General features: G+C 52.0%; 1 protein-coding gene across 2 annotated transcripts; it reads left to right on the top strand.

Moving 5' to 3' along the window:
* The first annotated feature begins 436 nt into the window (after positions 1 to 436).
* MTCH1 (mitochondrial carrier 1) lies at positions 437 to 20,405 on the top strand. Of its 2 annotated transcripts, none has more exons than XM_064285358.1 (12): positions 437 to 757; positions 6,010 to 6,094; positions 9,530 to 9,636; positions 10,038 to 10,115; positions 10,404 to 10,461; positions 10,833 to 10,884; positions 12,417 to 12,476; positions 15,078 to 15,171; positions 17,334 to 17,381; positions 17,568 to 17,635; positions 17,883 to 17,958; positions 18,990 to 20,405. In XM_064285358.1, exons 1-12 carry the CDS (start codon positions 437 to 439, stop codon positions 19,059 to 19,061), a joined length of 1,119 nt encoding a protein of 372 aa, XP_064141428.1. In that variant the 3' UTR covers positions 19,062 to 20,405. The 2 variants fall into 2 exon arrangements, with proteins under 2 accessions (XP_064141428.1, XP_064141424.1); XM_064285354.1 differs by having other exon boundaries at positions 15,078 to 15,222.

Here is a 20,405-nt window from a genome sequence, read left to right as displayed (position 1 = left end):
ACACGCCGCGGCCACTGGGATCTGGGCCGCAAAAGGGCGGGCCCAGAACTGCGACGAAAGCTCCCGAAGGGGGTTCGAAAGAGCCTCTGACCATATTGGGGGCGTTTGGCTGCCAGAGCCGCCCCAGAGCCGCCGAGCCCCGCCCCCGGGACTCTCTGGGGATCCCGGGGGAAGCTCCAGGCCTGAGGCGACCTCGGCAGCCTCGGAACCCGAGGCCTGGGCCAGTCTGCGACCGTTCACCCGCCACCCACACACCAGCGTGCGGCCGGGCCCCAGCCAGGTCCGAGAAGCACGTCCCGCGTGTGCCGCCTGCAGCGCCACGCCCCCGCGCTCCCCCGAGCCCTCGAATGGTGCGCTCCGGCCCCGCCCCCTAACGCTCCTGCGGGGCGGGGCTTCGCCCCTCACGTGACGGGGAGTGACCTCGCGGCCCCGAGCCATGGGGGCTTCGGACCCGGAAGTGGCGTCCTGGGCTCGCGGCGGTGCCGCGGGGATGGCCGGCGCTGGGGCGGGAGCTGGAGCTCGCGGCGGAGCGGCGGCGGGGGTCGAGGCCCGGGCTCGCGATCCGCCCCCCGCGCACCGCGCACATCCGCGCCACCCTCGGCCCGCGGCTCAGCCCTCGGCCCGCAGGATGGACGGCGGGTCCGGGGGCCTGGGCTCCGGGGACAACACCCCGACCACCGAGGCGCTTTTCGTGGCGCTGGGCGCGGGCGTGACGGCGCTCAGCCACCCGCTGCTCTACGTGAAGCTCCTCATCCAGGTGGGAGCCCCGGACTCCGTGGGGAGGTGGAGGCTGCTGTGAAGGTGACAGGCTGGGATCTAGAGGAGGATTGGGGCGGGAGAGTCGATGGCGGCGGATATGGGGAGGGGGCGGGCACGGCGGGTTTAGGGGGGCGACAGGGTGGGAGCAGTGGATTTGGGAGAAGAGGAAACAGGCGAAGGGTTTTGGGGGTGCAAGGGTGACGGGTTTGGGAGTGCAGGCGGAGAGAAGGGGTCAGAACGAAAGATTTGGGAGAGAGTGAAAGGAGCAGAGGAGGGCTTTGGAGGCCCCGCTGGGGCGGGGGAGGGTAATCGGATAGGGAAGATCGGTTATGGGAATGAAGGAATGAAGACGTAGAATTTAGGATTAGAGGGAAAGGTCAGCAGATTTGGGATAAGGGAGCAATAGCATTGGGGGAGGGGCGAGAAGTTTGGCAAATGGGGTAAGGAGAGGGGTTGGGGGCTAAGGAAAAGATTCAGGGAGTGAGGAGGTCAGATCCGGGGTAGAGGAGAGCGAGTACTCTGGATTGTATATAGATGGATATAAAGCGGTTTGGGGGGGACAAAGGAGTAGGAGAGAGGTTTAGAAATTTAGGAGGGATAGATGGGATATTAGACTTGGGGGAGGCGGACGGGGTATTGAGTTGAGTGGTGATGGGATTTGTTGCTAGGGGGCGAAGGCAAAAAATTTAGAAGGGGAGATCTATCGATTTACCAGGGGCAGGGTCTCTGGATTTGATGGCGACGACAGATTTGGTGGAAGGAGGAGACGGGGTGACGCGTTTGGGGGGAGGGGAGCGGATAAAGAGACGCATTGGGGGAGGGGAGTGGTGGCGATGTGTCTGAAGAGGGGAAGGTGGAGGAAAATTTTAGGGGGAAGGGGATGACATATTTGGAAGAGAAAATGGAAATCATTGTTGGAATGGGGGGGATTGGGCTGAAGGGGTGTGAAAAAATTGGAATTGGGCAGAGGAAGGGGCTGGCATGGACATAGGTGGCAGGGTAGGTAGGGGTTGGCAGAAACAGATGGAGGTAGGGATGTCTCCGAAATGAAGGGATGAGTGGGGCGCTTGGCGATATTTGGTGGTGGCCAGCAGTGAGTTACAGATGAAGTAGGCTACTTGAGAAAAGGTGAGATTGACCTGAAAGCGGGAGTGGGATGGGGTGAAGGGAGTGCATTTGGTAGAATTAGGTGGGCATGACTGAGATGAGCACAGTTGAGATGAAAGTGGTGGGCTGGTTAGGGCCGGGACTGGTATCTGAAGGTGTAGCCACGAATTTGCCAGTTAAGAAGAGTAGGGGGTAGGAGGTGAAAATTGAAATGGAGGAAGATGCAAACAAAAATTGAAGTTTGAGATTTGAATTTAGGCCAAATTTTACTCTCCTTAGACCTGAACTGAGACACTTGGAGGTGATTGGAATGGAGAGCCTTGAGAATGGGGGTAACTGAAATCTGGGGTCTAATGAATTGGGGAGGCGATAGTAGATTTTTGCGAGCCCTGGTGGCACAGTGGTTAAGAGCTCGGCTGCTAACCAAAAGGTTGTCAGTTCGAATTCAGTTGGAAACCCTATGGGGCAGTTCTCTTCTATCCTATAGGGTCACTATGAGTTGGAATCGACTCAATGGCAATGGGTTTTTGTTTTTTTTTTTTTAAATAGAATTTTGGGTGTGACCAGGAGTATGGCAAGGAATGGAGAGATCCAGGCAGGGGAAGAATCAGGGTACCCGACTAGAATCTAATTGTGACTGGGATTTGAAAATGGCCGCAGGGGGAAGGATGAGACCAAGACTAGCATTTGGCTGTGATTTGAGGGTGAGAGCTGGCTACTTCCAGGATTAAGATTTTACTTACAGCAATAGAGATTACAGGTTTGGGAGAGAAATTGTAAAGAGTGAAGTTTGGAACCAGAGGTACCTGATGAGAAGTTAGGGGCATTGGGAGCTGAATTTTTTTGACCGAAGAAGTGAGATTCAGTGAAAGTTGGGGTTTTAGGGCGGCAGATGGGTGGAGGGTCTGTGGAGTGAAGAAGGCTGAAGTACAAGGAATGGGTGGGCTTGATAGGAGGGGAACTGGCAAGTGGCTTTGTTTGGACCATGCTGGATTTATTTGGTTTATAGGTTTGAGAAGAAACTTGAAGTAAGGGTGGTTTGGAAATGAGAATTGGGAAATGAAGGAGACTGAAGGGTGAGGAGAATAGGATGGTGGGTAGGTAAGGATGGGTGAGCCCAGTTGGGGTGACAGAGATGGTCTATCTGATATGAACCGGGCTGAGTATAACAGATTTTATGGTGAAATCTTAATGGGAATAGCTTGGGAATCAGAGTGACATTTTGCAGAAAGATAGATCGCAGTTTGTGGGTGGCAGGAGTGGAGTGACAGATTTGGGGGCTGTCTAGATTAAGTGAATAAGGGAGTGCCTCAGATCGAGGCCAGTGGGTGTTAGGTTTGGGGAGTTGGAGATTTGAAGGTAATGGGCTGGGCCTAGGAGTATCCGAATAGAGCTTCAGGTTTCACCATGGTTAAACTAGTTGCCCATGATTCATTCCAAATTTTTGGCTGATTTTTTGGAAGTAGATCTCCAGGTCTTTCTTTCAAGGCGCCTTTAGGGGTGGACTTGAACCACCAGCCTTTCAATTAGCACCTGAGTGTATTAACTATTTGCACTCCCAGGACTCCTCGGCTGTGGTTAGGGCTGGGCTAACAGATTTGGGGGTGAAAGTGAATGAACATGGTTTGGGGAAAAATCCTTAAAACCTGGAGGTGAAAAGAGTGGGAGTGATGTATGGCCAGTGTGCCTTTGGATAACCCAGACTGGAGGTTCAGAAAATAGACTTGACAGATTTGAGAGCCACGGGGATATGGGGAGAAGGGACACGGCAGATTTAAGGGTGAGTGACATCTGTGAGCTCCCAAATTGTAATGACTAGACTGGGTAAAACAGCAAACAAGCCAACTTGGAGAATACTGCCTGTATTTAAGAAATCAAAATAAAACTTAAACTCAGAACCTTCATGCTCTTAGCTCAAAAGGAAAAAGGTCTAGAAGGGGAGTGCTAACTGCCTGGGTCAGCCTGGCTTAACAACCCTTTCTCCCTCAACAACCCTGGGCTAGAATTTTTTTTCTTTAAAAAGGCGATCCCCTTTACAAAGGAGGTTTCTTAATTTATAATCAGTAATCTGTCATGTGGGAGTCCCCGGGTTGCTGCAGACAGTTAAGTACTTGGCTACTAACCAAAAGGTTGACAGTCTTGGGGGACATCTAGGTCAATTGGCATAAATAGTTCATAAAGAAAACATTCTATCTCCTACTTTGGTGAGTAGTGTCTGGGGTCTTAAAAGCTTGCAAGCAGCCATCTAAAGATACAGCTATTGGTTTCTTACCATCTGGAGCAAAGGAGAGTAAAGGAAACCAAAGACTCAAGGACTAATGGATCTCAGGAACTACAGCCTCCGCAAGCCTGAGACCAGAAGATGTAGATGGTGCTGGCTACACTACCAACGGCTCTGACCAGGATCACAATAGAAGGTCCTGGTTAGGGTGGGGGGAAAATGTAGAACAAAATTGAAATTCATAAAAAGGATCAGATTTACTGGTCTTAGAGAGACTACAGGACCCCCTGAGACTATAGCCCTTAGATACCCTTCTAACTTGGAACTGAAGCTGTTCCCAGAGACCCCTTTGCAGCCAAATAATAGACTGGCCTATAAATAAACAATAACAAACGTGAGGAAAGTACTGCTTAGAACAATCATCTGTGTGAGACCAAAAGGGCAACATAAGCCCCAAAGCAGAGATGAAAAGGCAGGAAGGGGCAGGAAAACCAGACAAAAGGAAACGGGGAACTTAGAGTGGTAATGGGAGAATGCTGACACCTTGCAGGGATTACAGCCAACATCATGGAACAATTTGCATATAAACTATTGAATGGGAGACCAATATGCTCTGTAAACCTTCACCTAAAACACAATTAAAAAAAAAAAAAGAAGGTTGACAGTTCAAATCCACCCATAGGTGCTGGAAAGAAAGGCTGTGGAGATCTACTTCCGAAAAATCACAGCTATTGAACACCCAATGGAGCACAGTTCTACTCTGAAACATGTGGGGTCGCCATGAGTCAGAATCGACTTCATGCCAACTAGTTTGGTTTGGTTTTTTAATCTGTCAAGTTGTTCAGAATCACGCCCACACGAGGACAGCCTGAACTTTCAAAAACACTTGACTAAGGAGGAAAAGAAAGGCAATTAAGCCAGGAAGACAATAGAAACACACTTAGTCCATTTTATAGACAGGCCTCATCCCCTTCCACATCCTAGAAGGGCCTGGCTGGCCTGCTTTAAAAGTGTCGGGGTGTCCTGGCCCCCTGCCAAGGAAGGGGCCTTCTTACTCCCCACCTCTGCGCTGGTTTCCTAGGCACCTGGCCTCCTGTGTGGCAGCAGAGAGTGTCTCTCTCCCCATTATTGGCAGCATAACAAACGCTCACACCTCAGGAGAGCCCCACCTCCCTCCTCATAGGACTGTGGATGGTACAGTCCTTTACCTGTCCATGATTTTCACAAATACCTTAATTATAATCAGCATCTGTACAGCAAGAAGTTTGATAGCCCTGCACAGAAAGGTGGAGGGGGCTTTCTGTCACAGAGCTTTGTGATGACTGAGACCAGGACAGAGTTGCGGATACATTTGAAGAGCAACTGGGATTTGGGGTGATGGTTTGTTAATCTTGCAAATGGAACTTGGACAGACTTGGGGGTGTCTACTGTGGGTTCAGTAAGAAATTTGAGTCCAGGATGGACTTTGGAATGCGTCACTTAGAGCTGGGGCTCACCTTTGGGACTAAGATTTGGGTGTGACGTGTTTTGTGTTGCCACATTTGAGAATTCAGTTGGAATGAAGTTTATAACCTGAGAAATTGAGCTGAGATTGATTTTGAGATCAGAGAAGGGTTTGAAGTACATAGAAATGAGGGACTCTAAACTCGGAATATCTGGGGTTTGCAGGTAAGAGTGGTAGGGAATGGGGTTGACTTGGATCATGGTAGGGGTGGTATCTGTGACTAGGCATTCTGTCTGTGCGGAGGTGATGTGGCGCTGGTTGGTACAGACCCTGAGGAAACTTGCGGTATGTTTTGATGGGGAGCACACTCACAGAGACGGCACTGGGGAGAAGAGCTAGAGGCCTGAAGAGATGGGAAGCAGTGAGACGGAAGCAGCAGTGGAATCTGACCTTCCTTTTGTATTTGTTTATTCTGAAGGTGGGTCATGAACCGATGCCCCCCACCATCGGGACCAATGTGCTGGGGAGAAAGGTCCTCTACCTGCCAAGCTTCTTTACCTATGGTGAGTGCCCATCCGAGGCAGGAAACCCCACACAGATGTAAAAAAGTGTCAGATGGGTAGCAGGTGCAGCTGGCCCTGGGGACATGGCGGTCAGCATGGCGCTCTTCCTCAGACCTGGAGAGAAGGGGATTTAAGAGTGGTCAGAGGCAGCAGGGTGCCAGGGCAGGAGCAGGTGAACAAGGCAGTTTTGGTCCAGCTCCCCTGCCTACAGCTGGCAGCCCAGGCAGCAGGGGGGACAAACAGGTGCCTGAAAGATGGGAGGTGCAGGACATGGGTCCATGTCTCCCCAGGTTGTGCCTGGAAGCAAGGGTGGGAGTGGTTTTCCTTTTGCCCTCTGAGCAGTGTGGCCCCGTGCCCAGCTTTTCTGCCCTCCAGCTGCTCCAGCAGGAGGCCTGTAGGGCTCTCCTGGCTCTTCTCTTGGGTCTTCCAGGTTGTTCTGTTTCCCCTGTATCCCCAGGCAGTGGCACCTACTCACTCAGGCATCTTCATCCACTGGTTCTAGAACAGCATGTAGTGAAAGAAAGGGCATCACACCAGAAGCTGAGGCACCTCCCCACTTGTTTGCCCCCAGCGAGCCTCAGGTGCTTGGTCAGGCCACTGGACTTCCCTGGTTGAACTTTTCCTGTCTGCAAAGGAAGGTTGGCTTCTCACACCTGAGTCCTTTTTACAGCCCCCTGCTCTAGCAGCTCTGCTGGCCTGGAGACCTCTCCACCAAGAAGCCCACTGCAGTGATGCTTTCCTGATGCCAGCAAAACCCACCCTTCTGCCTCTGCTGCATGTCCCTGGTCCCTGGGCGCCAGATGATCCAGTCCTTTTCAAACCCACCATCGCTTTCCCTCTTCCAGCCCCACCCTCCCCGGATGACCGTGGTGGTCTTTAACTGCACCCTTTCTTTCCGTGTCACGGTCAGAGTTCAGCTGCAGGCTGTTGCCTTGTGCTACCCACCTCTGCTCTTACCTGCTTAGTCAGTTCAGAATGTTCTCTGAAACTCCTTCTTTGAGGCCTTTGTCCATGCCGCATGTCACCTTTTTTTTTTTTTACCGTCACACACTAACCGTTGGCAGAGTCACACACCCCATTTCTTTCCAGTTTTGTCCCCATGTTACTAAGTCCAGAGTCTGGAACCAGACAGAACATGCTATTTTGTGGCAAATGTATTTGGTTTTTATTTTTAAATTTTCAGTATAGGTGAGAGGAAGTCACAGAATTAAGAAAATACTCCCCACTGTACAATGAAGCAAGCATGCAGAGATAACACTGGACTTGTGGGAAGCCAGGCTGGAGGGCTGCCGGCCCCCATCACTGTGGTATCTGTGTATGTCGCCACGTGTGCTATGTTACAGGAGACGGGCAGTTACAACTCAGGTCATCCTTACCCATGCTATACCAAACAAAACAAACAAACCCATTGCTGTCAAGTTGATTCCGACTCATAGTGACCCTATGGGACAGAGTAGAACTGCCTCATGGGGTTTCCAAGGAGCTACTGGTGGATTCGAACTGCTGACCTTTTGGTTAGCAGCTGAGCTCTTAACCACTGTGCCACCAGGGCTCCTCATGCTACCCAGCGGTTTCCAAAAGGACTTGGAGGAGGGCTCTTGACACACATTTTTCTACCTCTTGCAAAGATAAGCAGAATTCTGAGGTGCTTCCCCACTCCCGACCCCTGTTTATATAACATTGGATCAGTCTAGATGTTGTGAGCAGATGCCTGTTGGGCAGTTCGGACACCATGCCTGCCTGCGTACGGAGCTGTCTGGGCAGTAACTCCTTCTCAGGGTGGGAAGGCACACACTTTCCTTGACGGGGTTTTCCAGGGACTCCTGAAATGATGGGAAGGAGCCCCTGGCCAGCTCTGCAGGAATCTATAGTACCTTTTTCAGCTCTCACTTATTCATATCCATCTTTGAAATGGGAAGAAATCGCCCCGGTGGTGCACTGATTAAGGGTTTGGCTGCTGACCAAAAGGTTATTAGTTCAAATCCACCAGCCACTTGGAAACCCTACAGGGCAATTCTCCTCTGTCCTATAGGGTCACTATGAGTCAGAATTGACTCCACGGCAATTAATTTGCTCTTTTTTTTTTTTTTTTTACCCATGGGCTTGTCAAGAGTAGAAGGAAGTTAATTGTTTTGATCAAGATGGCACTGTGAGGCTTTATCCCCACGAGCTCTCTCTTCTGCTACTGCACCTTCTGGATGGCTAGGGCTCCCCTCCCCCAAAATAAAGCTTCCTTCTGCTTGTTGACTCTGAAGCAGGGCGTACTGCCGTGTCTGTTGCCCAGTGTCCCCTCCCTCCCCTCCTATTTGTGCTCTCAAAACCCAGTTGAAGCAGTGACATTACGTGGCTGGGTTGAAAGACGTTGCTGAGGAGAAAAAGACATATTTGCTGGTTCCTGCCATTGGGCGGTGCTAGAGAGCTAGATTTGTGGGTCTGCAAACCAAACAGGTCCACTCTGACTCACAGTGACCCTATAAGACAGAGTAGAACTCTGCCCCACAGGGTTTCCAAGGAGGTGCTGGTGGATTCGAATTGCCATCCTCTTTGCACTTAACCACTACGCCCCCAAGGTTTCCAAAGGGAGCACATTGAGAGAATGTTCAACTAGCTTTCAGGTATGCAGGTGTATAAAAATGCATATCCATGTTGAAAGTGATTAAACAGGTGATAATAAACAATGAAACATTTAAAAAGGCATCCTTTTAGAGACCCTAATGAAAAGACACTGACTCACACAGGTGGCGTCTACCTCCCTGACCGCTGAAGTTTTTTCTATGGAGTAGTTCATTGGCGCTTCTGTTTTAGTTACTTCTCCACAGCCTCCCCCGCCGCCTTGATCCATAATGCCAACAGGTGTCAGCTAGTGTCCTGGGTACAGCACTGGAGCAGGATGGGGACCGTCCTTGCTGGTGTGTTCAGGTGTTGCAGGCCTGCGGGCACGGGCATAGAGTTGTAAACGAGTGCCGTGCCGGGATACCCTTTTGTCTTTCTTCTGGAAGCCCTTTCTTTTCCTTTTTTCTCACTTAGGCTGCAAAAGTCATCGTTGTCTGGGGGCGCTCTTTCTCTCTCCTTTTGTTTTTTCTTTTCCCTGAAAAGAACGTTTTCTGCAAGCAACAGAATTCATTTCTGGGTTGCAGCACTGAAGTTGCTGAATTGAAAAGTCATAGCCACGTTTGTCAAGTGGAATTTTCAAAGCTAGAAAAAAAAATGAAATTGTCAGAAACAGGTTTTGAAGGTTTTATAAAAAGAAAGAGAGGCTAGAAAGGAACATTTGGGGGTTGGTTCCTGATCAGTGTTGGGGCTTTGGATGAGTGCTCCCATCCGTGACTGAAGTATTTACTTGAGGGACAAGCTGTGTCTGGTTGGGTGTGTATGGGATCCAGGAGCGGGAGCACCTGGGCTGGGTGTGATGCTGCCTCCTCTGCTTTCTTTTAGCCAAGTACATTGTGCAAGTGGATGGGAAGATAGGGTTGTTCCGAGGCTTGAGCCCCCGACTGATGTCCAATGCCCTGTCTACTGTGACCCGGGGCAGCATGAAGAAGGTGAGCCAAGGGCGAAGCCACAGCAGTTGCCAACAGTCCTCTGAGCCCCTTGCTACCCCCTGGAGACAGTACATAAGCATTGGTCCTGTTTCTCCCATTTCAGACTGGTCAGGGTACCACCCAGCACCGTAGCCAGACTCCCAAACCCTGTGGCCAAACCCCAAGTCTCCTCACTTGGGAGGGCAAGACCCCCAGTACTTCCCTTTCCCCACAGTTGTGACACCAGACAGTGGCTGCCCCCCCCGCCCACCGCCACCACCACCACCAACCCCAGGCCCTGAGCTCCAGGCCTGGGAGTGACTGGAGGGAAGCCCAGCAAATGGACACTGCAGAGAAAATAGCAAGAGCTGATAAAGCTTAGCTGGACTCTGTTTTTGGCCTCCTGTGTTTGTGTATCTCAGGTTTTCCCTCCAGATGAGATCGAACAGGTTTCCAACAAGGATGACATGAAGACTTCTCTGAAGAAAGTAGTGAAGGAGGTGGGCATGTTAGGATTGGCGAGGGGGTGGCCTTTGGCGGGAAGTCTGATACTATCTAATCTCCGCGAGTCAGGTTGGTCATTGCAGAGTGACAAGCAGAGTTGGGTCCTTGGGTGTGGATGGGTGGGTGGGGTGGTAGGTACAAGGAGGCCCAGTTTGGACACTGCAAGGAGACTCAGAATGCCTTCTTAGCCACTCTGGGACCTAGCCTAGGACCCAGCAACACTCCAGGTGGAGTGCCACTTGTGGAAACAGCCTGAGCAGCTCCCCACCCCTGCTGTCTTCCAGACCTCCTACGAGATGATGATGCAGTGCGTGTCCCGCATGTTGGCCCACCCCCTGCATGGTGAGCACCCTGGGGGAGACTGCGTCTAAGGCATGAGTGTGATGGGGTGGGGCGGGGTGACCCTTGTGGACTGTATTGGGCAGCAGTAGGGTTACTGGGAAGTGACAGTGGGGTGGAGGCTTGTCCGTTGGAACCAACCTGAGGAAAGATTGGCCAGGACTCCTGTCCGAAGGGAACCTGGATTCTTTCCAATCAGAAGAAAAGAGACACTGTGGTTGTGGATGTGACAGGGAATCCCAGTGGCCCTCCTTCTCTCCCATGCCTGGACATGTCGCACCTGTGCAGTGGCCACTCCGGGCCAGGCACCCCATGGCTGGGTGTCATGGGCTTTGGCCCACCGCATCACCTCTGTGTGTTTTCTTTCCCCTTAGTCATCTCAATGCGCTGCATGGTCCAGTTTGTGGGACGGGAGGCCAAGTACAGGTGGGTAATTCTCGGGGCTGGTGGGAGTGGCCCAGGTCCCCTTCAGTGGGCTGTGCTAGGGTCTGTCATGGCACTTTTCCTGGCCTCACTCTAATGTGACAGCTCAGCCTGCCTCACTGCAGAAGAATGAGGTGGTGGCCTCTGAAGCCCAGGGGTCTTTTCGCTTCCCCGTCTCTTGTCAGGGGCTGCCCTGGGTGAGCCTAGCTGCCCTGTGGAGGAATTCAGTGGTGATTGGAGTCTGCTTGGATTAGGATTCCTGGCACCAGAGCTGATCCTGCAACTCAGGGTGGTTCTGGGACTGAGCAGGGACCCTCCTGGATCCCCCTAGGTTATGCCCTAATGATTTCTCCAGGCTGTCACGGAACCTGCTTGTAGCTCTTTCATCCTCTGCTAAGAGGCTGTCGGCCCCATGGCTTTGGGGTTCATGCCTTCAGCTGTTTAGCAAACACTCCCCTAGCATCTGCTGTGCCCAGCACTGAGCTGGGTGCTGTGGGGACATACATGTCTGAGGCTCTGTGCAGGACAGGAGGTGGGTCCTGGAGCATGTGGCAGGAGGACACACATCTGGTATCTTCCTCTCTAAGGGTCTATCTTCCTGGGTTCAGTTGTTTTCTCAGCTGTCCTGTGGGCCCCCCATCAAGGAAGCTCTGCTCCTGCTGTGCCTCTTTTCGAGTTCACTAATGAGAAATCGGCCCATTCCCCCAGACTAAAATGCGATGTTGATAGATGGGACCAGGAGGCAGCAAGCTGGCTCACAGCTCCAGCAGGCTGAGTCACCATTTTAGGAAGACGGCTGATGGAGCCTGGCAGGGCTGGGGCACCGCAGGACCTAGTGGCTTTGGCTCCCGCTCTCCCTCTTCTAGATTGTTCCTTTTGCCTAGGCTAGCTTCCATTCAGGCCAGGCCAGTTGACATTTCTGGCCGCAGGTCACGGGTTACTACTGAGCCTACTTTGCATTTCACACCTAAGACACCACAGCCTCTCCTCTGGTCTCTAACTGGCTGCAGTGGCCAGGGCACCAGGCCCCAAACTCCCTGCTAGGGAGGCCAGATGCCTTTTCCCAGCCTGCTTCTGGGGGGCCTGACTCCAGGGCCTTACGCTGCAGGGGCTATGCTCCTTCTCTGCCCTCTGGGAAGGTGGTTGTCACCACTCACCACCTCTTCCTGTCTCGCTGTTGGCTTGCAAGCTTCTCTGCTGGAAGGTTGTTTAGCTGCAGCAGCCCCACCTGAGAGGCCCCTTCCTAAGATCCAACAGAAGACAACGGTAGAGAACTGCTGGGTCTTCTGCCCCATGGGTTCTTGGGTTTCCCCCAGTCTCCGTGAACTGTGTAAACCCCCCTCACCCCAAACAAGAGCTTGCTATTCTTCTCCGTATGGGTTCTTCTCCGTATGGGTTCTTCCTGGTCAGAGAGAATCTCCCCTGCCCTTATCCTGCACAGGACAGGGTAAGGAGGGGGCAGAGAGGGCACTCTGAGCAGGGGTGGTGGGCTGTGCTCCAGGTGACCTTGTATTCCTGTCTTGCCTTCTTCGCAGTGGCGTGCTGAGTTCCATTGGGAAGATTTTCAAAGAGGAGGGGCTGCTGGGATTCTTTGTGTACGTGAGTTTATACCCCCTGTACCCGGCCATGGGGCATGGCTCTATTAAAAAGGTGCACTCTCAGCCTCTCAGGCCGCAGCTGCTGGCCTCAGGCTACCACAGCACTCTGCAGGGTGGCAGTCCCGGGCCAAGGCCCTGCCATCCAGTCCATAGCGGCATAGCATGTCCCAGCTATGGATCATTGAGACTAAAGCCACCCAACCCCCCTCAGGTCCTGGCTCTCATAAAAATGACACTTTTCATCCAGCACACTGGGGAAACAGCCTCGCCAGGCCCTGTCCATCCACCCCATAGCTGAGGTGGCCATGGGGCTGGTGTTCATGAACTGGGGTACTGCATAACTTTGGTTTTACTGCTAAACAAGGGCTGAAATCTGTGGCCTGGACTGAGAGTTGAGGGCTGGCAGCTCACAGGCTGCCTCCAGCCAACAGACTCTGGCTCTTGTCGTGTTTCTGACAAATTAGTTAACATTTAAAATTTTGGATATTTCACACAGAAATCCGTACTCTGGCTTCTAAAAAGTCAGGAAGTCTGGCCCACGGATAGGGCACACAGTCTCCCAGTGGCCACAGAGCCCTGCTTTCCTTGTTGTCTCTCGTCCAATTTAACTCCACATGGAAAGGAAGCTCGTTCTCAGAAGACTGTGTTTAGATGCCTGTGTTTAGACAGAACCCAGAAGCTGGACTTGACAAGTGTGTTTTTTGTTTTGTCTTTTTCAGGTCTAGTTAGCGGCATACGTGGTATTATGTGCGTAGCACACTAGACATTGGGCTCCATGTTAGCTAACATTTATTTTGTGGCTTAACACTTTGCCACATGTTTTTACTTATGATATCTCATTTAACCAAGAAATACTATGTGTGTGTGTGTGTGTGTGTGTGCATGTAGCAATTCTCAATGAGAGGTGGTTTTGCCCCCCTGGGGACATATGGTAACGCCTGGAGATGATTTTGGTTGTAACATCTCGGGGTGGGAGGGTGCTGCTGGCATCTGTTGAGTGAAAACCAGGGTTGCTACTAAACATCCAACAATGCTTAGGACAGCCCTCGCAACAATTGTCTAGCCCAAAATGTCGATGATACCAAGGTTGGGAAACCCTGATTTGTATACATGGACATAGACATACACATATTATGTACATATATAAATGTTGTTGTTAGGTACCACGGAGTCAAGTTTTGATTCATAGTGACCTGAAAGGACAGAGTAGAACTGCCCCATGCAGATTTCTAGATTGCCAGTTCTTTTCTTCCACAGAGTCACTGGGTGGTTTTGAACCACCAACCAATAGGTTAGTAGTCAAGTGCAAACTGTTTGCACCACCCAAGGTCCTACCACAACGCAACGTTGTTGTTGTTGTTGTTGTTGTGTGCCGTCAAGTCAGTTCCAACTCAAATCCACTGTATATGACAGAGTAGAACTACCCCATAGGGTTTCCTGGGCTGTAATCTTTTTATGGGAGCAGATGGCCAGATCTTTTTTCCCCACAGAATTTCTGGATGGGTTCAAACACCAACTGAGCGCTTCACCCATGTGTCAACAGGGCTCTGTACATATTTAAATATATAGGAATATTTGCCCACGTGCCTGTAGTTGGTATGTCAGACCTTAAGACACCACCTCTGGCATTTTCACATGATACTGTTCTGCTCTGGTGTGTTAATAGGAGTCCCACACAGCAGATGCTTACCCATTGGGTTCCCCCTCCCCTCCCCCCCACCCTCCTGCAGGTCTTGAGAAAGGTGATAAATGTGCATGTTAAAAGCACTGAAGCCAGCCTGAGCACAGGTGGAGACAACAGGATGGGGAATGCACTCATGGAGGTTAACATCCCTCATAGTGTATATGTGTTAATATATTCTTTTAACTTTTCAAAAATTTTTTATATAAAGATTTTTAATAATCCAAAAATAATTCTGCTTCCTCTCCCAGGAGACAGCCAGTGTCTTCTCCTGGGGATCCTTCCAAGGCACTTCATACCTAAACAAGCAAATAAACACAAGTAGCACATGGTACCTTCTGATCCAGACTGGCTTTTTGCCCTCAGCACTGTATCCTGGGGAACCTTCCATATTGGTTCATTGACCTATTCATCCTAAAGGCCGTCCCTTTAAAGGTCAGCCCTCCTTGCAAATGCTTGCACGGGACGTCTTCGATGGAACCTTCTAGGGGTGAGGAGAAGACATACATTGAGTAGAGTGCTTCATGAGAAGTGGTTAGGTAAAGAGGCCAGGAGAAACCAGCCAGCATGTAGGCATTTGTTCACATCTTCATTGCACTACCCCAGATTTGGCAATATCCATATCTTAAAGCTTGGCTACTGGGCTTTGGCTTCTGGGGTTCGAAACCATAAACTAAATTGTGGCATCGGAAGTGGCAAATAACACCTCCCCATGGGAGAAGGAACCCTGTACCTTCCCAGTGTGGAGAGGGCTGAGCCGCCCACCCACGTGACCAGAAGGGTTCCATCCCAAGGCTGTGTCCTTGGCTCTGCTGAAGTGTTGAGCTTGGACCGGCCCTGCCTGCAGCCTGGGTGTGGAGCCCCCCAGAGGTGTTCCCCTCCCTCACCTGCTCATCTTTGCTCACCTTGTTTTTTAGTGGCTTAATCCCTCACCTCCTGGGAGATGTGGTTTTCTTGTGGGGCTGTAACCTGCTGGCCCATTTCATCAATGCCTACCTGGTGGATGACAGCGTGAGTGACACCCCAGGGGGGCTGGGAAACGACCAGAATCCAGGTTCCCAGGTTGGTTGGAACAAGGACTTGTCCATCTTTCCATGTTCTGCTGACGCCCAGGGTCTGGGGCAGAGGCAGACTCTTGAGGACTGTGGGATTCTGAGCAGCAGGGCCAGAGGGCTAGAGAGGGCTGTGGGGAGTGGTCTGAGAAGTCATCCCAGCAGTCAGCTTTGCCTCAAGGAGAAAGGACAGGAGAAGTGAGATGCCAGATTGGTAACCAGACCTGAGAGGAGTTTATAGAATGCCTGTCTCTGGGCGGCTTTAGAACTAAAACAGACCTCAGCTGATCCAAGACTAGTTTAAGACAGTGACTCAGCGCTAGGGATCAGGAGATGGATCAGCTAATAACAATAATACTTCATCCTTTGTTTAATGTTTTATGCTTTTCAAAACCCTTTTGTGAACATTATGGCATTTGATCCTCATAGCATCCTGGTGGTGAAGGGAATAGGGCAGGTTTAATGTCCCCGTTTTACAGATACAGAAACTGAGAGCCAGTGATTAAAGGGGTTATCCACAGTCAGCTGGAACTCGGCAGGGCTGAAGCTGGGTCTTTCCCGTGTTGGGCCAAGGGTGCTCCCCGCCCCAACCCCTTGAGTTTTTTCAAGTCGTCTAGGAAGTATACAATCCAGGCTCACCCCACTTTTTTGTTAACAGGTCTACACAGCCTGTTATACACAGACCATTCAGCAGGTCGGGTCAGGCACAGGGAGGGCCTGGTCTTTTTAAAAGGCAGTTGTTGAAAGAAAGGCATCCAGAGACCTGATGGGCTGACAGACAGAGCTAAGATAAGGGTTAGGGAGCAGTGGGGGCTGGAGGATTCCTGGTGGCCAGACATGCTCATAGCAGTGGTTGCCAACCCCAGGAGGCTAGGTGAGGGATCTGGGGGCCTGTCTGCCAGAATCACCTGGGGGGGCTTTCATTGTCTGCATGTGTCGGTGTCTCGGCTCCAGGTGTAACAATTCTGATTCAGCAGGTCTGGGGGTAGGGTGTGCCTGGGTCTGTGTCTGTGTCTGTGTGGTGAGGAATGTCCCACACCAGCTGAGAGCCTCACTCCCAGAGAAACCGACCAGCCAGTTTGCTTAGGTAGGTGACTTACTGGCCTTTCAGCGTAAGCAAATTTAAGCAGCTCCTACCCGACCTGCCTTTACGGTAGCACATGGCCTCTGCTCTGCCCTTTCTCAGGAGCCTTGTGGATGGCGAGTTGCTGCCGTCACACTCAGAGCAAAGCTGGGACAGCTGGAGAATCTTGGGGAGTGGGGGAGTGATCACAGCTGACTGGTTTCCTCTGGTCTGGGTGGACAGGTGCTTGCCCAGGGGCTGCCATGCTGACGTCAGCACTAGCAGCAGTCAACAGCTTCATTTAAAGCATTTTTCAAGTGCTTTTCTGTATGTGGCTTAAAGCTGAAGATGAGGCTGTCTGGAGTGCCAAAGCCACTCAGGCAGAGGGCTGAGTAAACCTCCACCCAGGGGTCCAGGGCAAGTCCATCTGGTGGGATGGCCACTCCACAGGAAGTTGAGGGGTGGGTGGTTACCTTTCCTAGTCAGGGGCTGTTTCCTGGGTAAAGTAGAATTTCAGGAGTTGGTGTCTGAAGGGAGGGGAGCTTGGTGAGGTGGCAGAGTGCAGGAAGCCCTGAGTTTCCCCTCACCTTATGCCATAGAGGCAGGATTCTGTCCTCTGGGTAGTTAAGAGTATGTGTCTGTCTTTTTGGCACTGTGTGCAAGCACTGGATGTTGATCACAGCAGACACCAACCAAGCCCTTGGAGCCCCCAGTCCAGTGGGATTACATGTAGGCCAGCAGCCAGGGATCCTGCTTACCTGGTCTCCTGACCATCCCCAGCTATATCCCAGAGCTCCCAATCAGTCACCTTATCCCACTCCTGCCTCCCCCATCTTCTAGTGGCTCTGACAACAAGGTCTGGGAAGCCACTGGCAGGCCTTGAAGAGTGCACCGTGTGTGGCGTGCGTGTGTGGTGCTGAGTGCAGAGGGGGCATGAGGCCGGTCTGGAGGGGAGGTGAAGGGGGCCTTAGTTTGGGTGGGACGGATTAGGCCCACATGTCTGCAGTCTTCATTCTGAGCTGCCTGCAGCAAACAAGCCTTCCTTTCTGTCTCTTCAGTTCAGCCAGGCCCTGGCCATCCGAAGCTATACCAAGTTTGTGATGGGGGTAAGTCAAACCAGCTGCCCACCCCACTGCCTGTTGGCCTGGGTGGGGTTTAGGAAGCCAGCTTTAGGGTGGGTGGAGGCAAGCCTAGGTATAGGGTGCTGGCACAACGTGTCCCTGCCCCTTGGGCCCAGGTGGGTGGCTGGTGGTGGGTGAGACTCAGTGGCACTCAGGCGTCTCTGGTTTCAGATTGCAGTAAGCATGCTGACCTACCCCTTCCTGCTGGTCGGTGATCTCATGGCTGTGAACAACTGTGGGTAGGTGTGCCCCCCTCACTTGGCACCCTGCAAGGCCACTGGGGGGACCCAGTTGAGTCTTTCCAGGGCTCTGCCCCTCTCCAACCCAGTCTGTGTGTGGGCTCCACCCACCAGGCACCCTGGCTTCCTCTGGCATGCACCGAGTCCCTTAGGGACGAATCTTTGGTTTGGGTGGGTGGCAGCTCCAAGTCAGTGCTTTTGATGCCTCCTTTGCCTTGGCTGATCCATCGCTCTCATTTTTGGGCAGGCTGCAGGCTGGGCTCCCCCCGTACTCCCCAGTGTTCAAATCCTGGATCCACTGCTGGAAGTACCTGAGCGTGCAGGTGAGCAAGTGCTGAGGGGAGAACGCTTTTCCTGTTCTTCCAGCACATGGATCAGATGAAATGGTTTGTGGGCTCCAGTGCATACAGAGATAAGGGGCTGTCATGGATGTGTAATAGGGTGAGTAGGGCGGGTAAAGAGAATGAGGACTCTTGATTCAAGGCAATCAAATGTCCACCCTGCCTTATTTCAGAAAGGATTTGAGGTGCTTAAATCTGGATTTACTGAATTAAACAGTGTATATATCAAATAGGCTCTCCTTTTATTGTTTGATTCTTCAAGACTTCTAGGACAACAGAAGGGGACTTTGGCCCGTGTAGTAGGTGGAAAAGCCCAAGAACTTCTTATCCCCAAAGTTAACACAGGCTGAAAATGCAAAGTCTGAGACTAGGTCAGCTGAATTCTCTGGGTTGTTAGGGCAGTGGGTGTGTTGGAAGCTGATCCACCCTCCTACGGGACATCCTGGGTGCCAGGAGAGCCTGGGGGTTGAGCTGGGCACATGGGGAGCCTAACAAGGGTGCTGGTCCTGGGGCTCTTGGGTTCTATGCCAAAGCACCCTCCTGCTGGTGGGAGCTCTTGGGCCCAGAGGTCAGGGGTTGAGGCTTCTGGCCAAGGACAGATCCTTGTCCTATCCTGGCTTTGGTTCACCTCGTAGTCTAATGGGGCATTGGCCTGGGAAGGAGCCAGTAGTCTGACTGGCCTCAAGGTTAAGAGGGTGGATGGGAGGGCAGGAAGGAAGGAGGAGACAGTCACAGTTCCTCTCAGTGACTCAGGCTAGTTCTCCATAACATCACATTCTCCCCCATGGGGTTGGGGGAGTCCCAGACCACTCAAGCTCCGAAGCCATAAGGGCAGTGAGTCTCCCCTTAGCATTTCGCCACTGAGGAGCCCTGGGGCACAAAGCAGATTCCAGCTTTGCCCTCTAGGATGCAAGCCCACCCTCTCCAAGGTCTTTGAGCTCCTGGACCCTCTGGGGAGGAACGAGGAAGCACGGACTCCCCTTTCACCAACCCCACTGTTCCTTCCACTTCAGGGCCAGCTCTTCCGTGGCTCCAGCCTGCTTTTCCGCCGAGTGTCATCAGGATCGTGCTTTGCCCTCGAGTAACCTGAATCACTATTAACAAAAAACATGCTGTCTCAGCCTGGCCACGTAGGTGAGACCTGCTCATATCGGGGCACCTGCAAGACAAGATGACTCCAACCCAGCAACATGGAGATATGCTCCAGCCCAGCTGGGTTTCAGTTTCCATATTTGCCGTGTGTCTGTCCAGAGGTGGGGTGCAAGGGTGGGGGTGGGGCTGCGCCCAGTAGATTGAGTCACCTGTTTAGACCTGCAGAAGGTGGGGTAGCATTGGAGAATTGGGGCAAACTCCCCTTACTTCCCAGATTTGCCGAGTCCGCCTGGTCCAAAGGCCCAGAGAACAGCTCGTGGAGGCCCAGGTTTGATGGGGAAAGGCGAACAGGTTCAGCTCCCACCCCCACTCACACCCGAGTCAGCCCCAGCATTCATCCCTCAGCTCATTTGGGAGCCTCACTCCCACTTTGTAAATAGGGCGTGATCCCCTCTCACAAGGCCTCCATCGTGTCTAGGCCTGTGCTAGGAGGCTGTTGCTAGGATATGCCTTCGTTTTTCTCAACACTACTTTTCTGATAGGAAGGCAGCACCGTCTTTGAATGGGAAATCATGTAACTGCACAGCACGTGTCCCCTTGTCTAATGCTCGTCTTTTAATGGTGACGCCTACACGTGCAGGATCCAGATCCCTGTCTGGTCGTGGATTCCTGGAAGTCATGCCGATCAGTGTCTCTGGTTTTACCCAGTTTAAAAATTCATGATAAGATTTTACTTTTTTTCCCTCAAATAAATGTACTGTGGTGATTTGGAGTTTTGTGGGGAGGTTCTTATTTTTTGTGAGCTTAAAAAACCACCTGCAGTCCTTCTTGCCCCATCATGTCCCTGTGAGAGGGGCTGTAAAGTAACAGGGCCAGGGCAGTGTAGCCCGGGGATGAGCACCGGGGCTTCCTATAGATCAGGCTTGGGGGCACACATTGGTCGATTGCCTGAATTCGAAAAGGTCGAGATGCCAGCAGCAGTTAGTCCATGGAAGTAGCCTTTTGGTCACCCTTGAGGTGAAGCCTAGGGTGGCAGTGGTTGCCTGTGCTGGGTCCCTGTAGAAGCTCTGTCTCTGTGCCAGCCCACAGATGTCTGGGAGCTTGTGGCATACTGCTGGAGGAGACCCCTCCCTACCCTGACCCTTGAGGCCTCTGAGAGTGCTAGCACCCCTGCCCCATTTGAACATGTTCTCGTATCCTCTCTTGGGCTTGTACTGACATGTCCCCTCCCTGCCAATCTTATCATCACCTGCCCATTTGTCACAGCCTGGCCTGACTGGTGTGGAACACCATGACCCACCCTCCTATTATTCCCCAAAAATAAATTTCCAAAAAGG

This window comes from Loxodonta africana, chromosome 1 (genome assembly GCF_030014295.1).
Source record: "Loxodonta africana isolate mLoxAfr1 chromosome 1, mLoxAfr1.hap2, whole genome shotgun sequence".
NCBI lineage: Eukaryota > Metazoa > Chordata > Mammalia > Proboscidea > Elephantidae > Loxodonta > Loxodonta africana.
The sequence above is the reverse complement of the archived record's forward strand: the minus strand, read 5'-3'. Positions and strand labels throughout refer to the sequence as shown.

Coding starts and splice junctions, on each gene's coding strand:
- MTCH1 (XM_064285354.1), top strand. CDS start 437: ATGGGGGCTTCGGACCCGGAAGTGGCGTCCTGGGCTCGCGGCGGTGCC. Junction 6,095..9,529: donor GCCAAGCTTCTTTACCTATG/GTGAGTGCCCAT, acceptor GCTTTCTTTTAG/CCAAGTACATTGTGCAAGTG. Junction 12,477..15,077: donor GGGCTGCTGGGATTCTTTGT/GTACGTGAGTTT, acceptor CTTGTTTTTTAG/TGGCTTAATCCCTCACCTCC.